The sequence below is a fragment of the Chenopodium quinoa genome, unplaced genomic scaffold (genome assembly GCF_001683475.1).
Source record: "Chenopodium quinoa cultivar QQ74 unplaced genomic scaffold, ASM168347v1, whole genome shotgun sequence".
NCBI lineage: Eukaryota > Viridiplantae > Streptophyta > Magnoliopsida > Caryophyllales > Amaranthaceae > Chenopodium > Chenopodium quinoa.
In genome coordinates this window covers 790,603-794,127 of record NW_018743616.1, presented here as the reverse complement: position 1 = coordinate 794,127, position 3,525 = coordinate 790,603, and the positions used below count along the sequence as shown (strand labels likewise).

Genomic DNA, 3,525 nt, shown 5'->3' with positions numbered 1-3,525 from the left:
AAAACTTTGATTTACTCATAAAAAAAAAACAACTTCGATTTTGATTATTTTAAAGGTTTTTTAGGCCAAATTCGACCATTAAAAGCCTAGATCTAGACTTTTCATGGCCGAATTTGGCCTTGTTAAACCGTTTTCGTGGTGAAATTCGAAGCCCATTTCAATTCAACGTATGTTTATGTTTTAATTTTTCGGTTTTCTGAGTTTTTTTTATTTGTTTTTTTGAAATTTTTGAGCCTATGAATTGTAGTGTGTGTGTGTGACGTGTGGGCTGGTGGTGGGTGGCGATGTGGGAATTTTTGGGTGGTTTCGTGGGGTTTGGTGGCGTGGGTTAGGGTTAGTTAGGGTTGTGGGTGGTTTCATGGGTTTGGTGGCGTGGTTCTGGGTGGTGGTTATGGGTTTGGTGGCGTGAGTATGGGTTAGGGTGGTCGTGGTGGGTTAGGGGTGGGTTAAGGATGTGTAGTGAGGTTACGGTGGTGGGGTTAGGGGTGGTGGTGGGGATGGTTGGGGTTAAGGGTATGGGTGGGGTTAAGGGTGTGGGTGGATTACGGTGGTTGGGTGGGTTACGGTGGTGGGGGTGAGTTAATGTGGGTAGTGGTGGGTGGTGGGTTAGGGGGTGGGCAGTGGGTTAGGGGTAGGTGGGGCTTTTTTATTTTTTTTTATTAAAATTTCTGACGGATTCCGTTGGAAGCATAGTTGTTTACGACGGAATATTTCGTCAGAAGGTTGTAACAACGACGGAATTCAGTCCGTCGGAATGTTGCAACGGACTTTCCATTTAGTCAAACTTGACTCCGACAGAATAAAATCCGTCGGAAATTCCATCGGAATGGACCTTTCCGACGGAAATTCCCTCGGAATATAGCCAAATTCCTTCAAAATGTAATGCGACGGTGCGTTCCGACGGAATTTCGTCGGAATGGACCTTTCCGACGGAAATTCCCTCGGAATATAGCCAAATTCCTACACAATGTAATGCGACAGTGTGTTCCGACGGAATTCCGTCGGAAACCAGCATTTCCGACGGAATTTCAGGATATTCCGAGGGATTATTTCCGTCGTTGATTAGTTATTTTCTAGTAGTGTAGGACCCGACACGAATAGAAACCGCAATAAAACAAAACCAAACCGAACTGACCCATTGATTTTCAAAACCGACCCAAACCGATCCGCTAATCATTTCAACCTGTTATAACCCGAAACTGATAAACCCAACCCAAAGAACTGTTTACCCAAATTGACACCCCTACTTATATTCTACATGTAAGTTGTCTTACATTAAAAAATTATCAAAAGAAAAAAAAAGTATCACCTTTATAAACAATTGAAGTTACTCCCAAGTCAATTTGATATTTTGATTTCCACATATATGCATTTCAATTCATGGAAATAAAGCAACATGGCTTTGTTCTCTATACAAACTATTGAGCACATGGCCAAAATTTGCCCTGGTTATCTTCTAATTAGTTTTTACATGTGAAAGAAGTTTAAACTTACATTATTTTTTTTTCTTTTTTCTTTTTTTATTATTGTTTCGTTTAACACTAGGCAAAATTGACTTGTGATAGATTCCGATTCGATAAAACACTTTCTCCTTATTTAAAAAATACGAAATATACATGAAAGAAATCCGGTTAAATATAATTTTTTTTAACATCATTATCAATCTTGACCATTTCATTTAATTTATCAAATCAACTTTTTATTGCAATTAACTTAGTCTAACTATCTAGCTGCATTTGTTCACTACTGATCATTTTCAAGAATTTCTTATGCGTTATATATGGAGGGCGGCCCGACCAACACCAGATCTTTGTAAAGATCGTTCAAAGTTTGAATAACAGAAACTTTCACCCAATAATTAAGAAGTTCTATCTTGTAAATAACTTTGTTTATGTAAGATCATTAGATAATAATGGTGATTAATTTCCTATTACATAATACATTCATTTTTCATCTCCATTGAACATTAATCCGATGACGAAAATCCACGTAAGCCATGACAGTAGCTCATATCACATTGAATTACCATGCATAAAAAAATAAAAAAATAAATAAAATAAATAAATCAGCTTCAATTGAAAACTTCCACCAAATTGCACGTACTAGATCTATTTATAGAGCATAAATTGTCATAGTTTAAAGCAACACTACTAAAGCCAAGAGAAAAAAATCAGAAACAAAACACTATCCATCTATTGTTAATCCAATAACCTACCATTTTATAAACTTCGAACATGGAAATTCTCAAATTTGTCCTGTACATTTCTCTGTTTGTTTCTCTATCGTCTGCTACTAGTGTTGTTGATTTTTGTGTTGCAGACTTTAATTTTCCAGGTACGCCAGCCGGTTTTCCTTGTAGGAATCCGGCAAACTTAACAACAGATGACTTTGTTTTCTCTGGTTTGGGTGTTGCAGGCAACACATCAAACATCTTTGGTGTAGCTGTGACGTTTGCAATCGATTTGACTTTCCCCGCTTTGAATGGGTTGGGTCTTTCCATGTCGCGGTTAGACATTGGTGTGGGTGGAGTTGTCCCGATCCACTCACACAGGGTATCAGAACTAATCCTTGTGATTGAAGGAGAGATACTTGCGGGTTTTATCGATTCAAACGATCAAGTATATTATAAAACATTAACCAAGGGAGACATTATGATCTTCCCTCATTCATTACTTCACTTCCAAGTTAATGTTGGTAAAACTCCCGCTCTTGCCTTTGTTAGCCTGAATAGTGCAAGCCCTAATTTTCAAATTACAACCACTTCTCTATTTGCCAATGACTTACCTACCGAAGTGATTGAGAAAATCACTTTACTTGATGCTACACAAGCGAAGAAGTTGAAGAGGATCTTTGGTGGCACTAATTGATATATCTGTGAATGTTGTCTATTAATGTACATGTTGTGTACATAAATTTGCTCCCGTATAAGTTATATGTATTGTCAAACTTGTAAAAATGTACGTGCAATTATACGTAAGATTACGTATGTAAACTAGATAAATATGTTCCAGCAAGTATTCATTGTTGTATTATTGAGCGTCGGTTTGATGATTCCATGTTTAGCAAAATTGCGATTTTTACAACGATTTTAACGATTCTTACTAAAGCCTAGAAATTGGACTTTTGAATAAGTCTGACTATATATTGAGCCATCATTGATATATATATAATATTAAAATAGACATTAGAAATGACACATATCACTTCTTAGTACTGTTTTTTCCTTCCAAAATTCCCTTTTTATTTTTCATTTTTTTTCCATTAATAAAATAATACTAAAAAAGACAGCAGGAATGAAACGTGTCACTTCCTGGTGTTGTTTTTTCACTTCAAAACTCTCCCTCCATTTTTAGCAAAAATCTTTTATTTTTGGAAAATTTGTATAATAAAACTATAATAATATTATTCCTAATCTTATATATTATCTTTATAATAATTGTATTCCTTTTTATTTCGTGTTCAATTTACTTAAAATAGTAACACAAGATTTTGAATCCTTTTATCGATCAGTTTGGAGATATGTCA

General features: G+C 35.8%; 1 protein-coding gene across 1 annotated transcript; it reads left to right on the top strand.

The window, feature by feature from the left end:
* The first annotated feature begins 1,792 nt into the window (after positions 1 to 1,792).
* LOC110682978 (auxin-binding protein ABP19a-like) lies at positions 1,793 to 3,089 on the top strand. The gene has a single exon (XM_021859316.1). It carries the CDS (start codon positions 2,235 to 2,237, stop codon positions 2,865 to 2,867), a length of 633 nt encoding a protein of 210 aa, XP_021715008.1. The 5' UTR covers positions 1,793 to 2,234; the 3' UTR covers positions 2,868 to 3,089.
* The last annotated feature ends 436 nt before the right edge of the window (positions 3,090 to 3,525 follow it).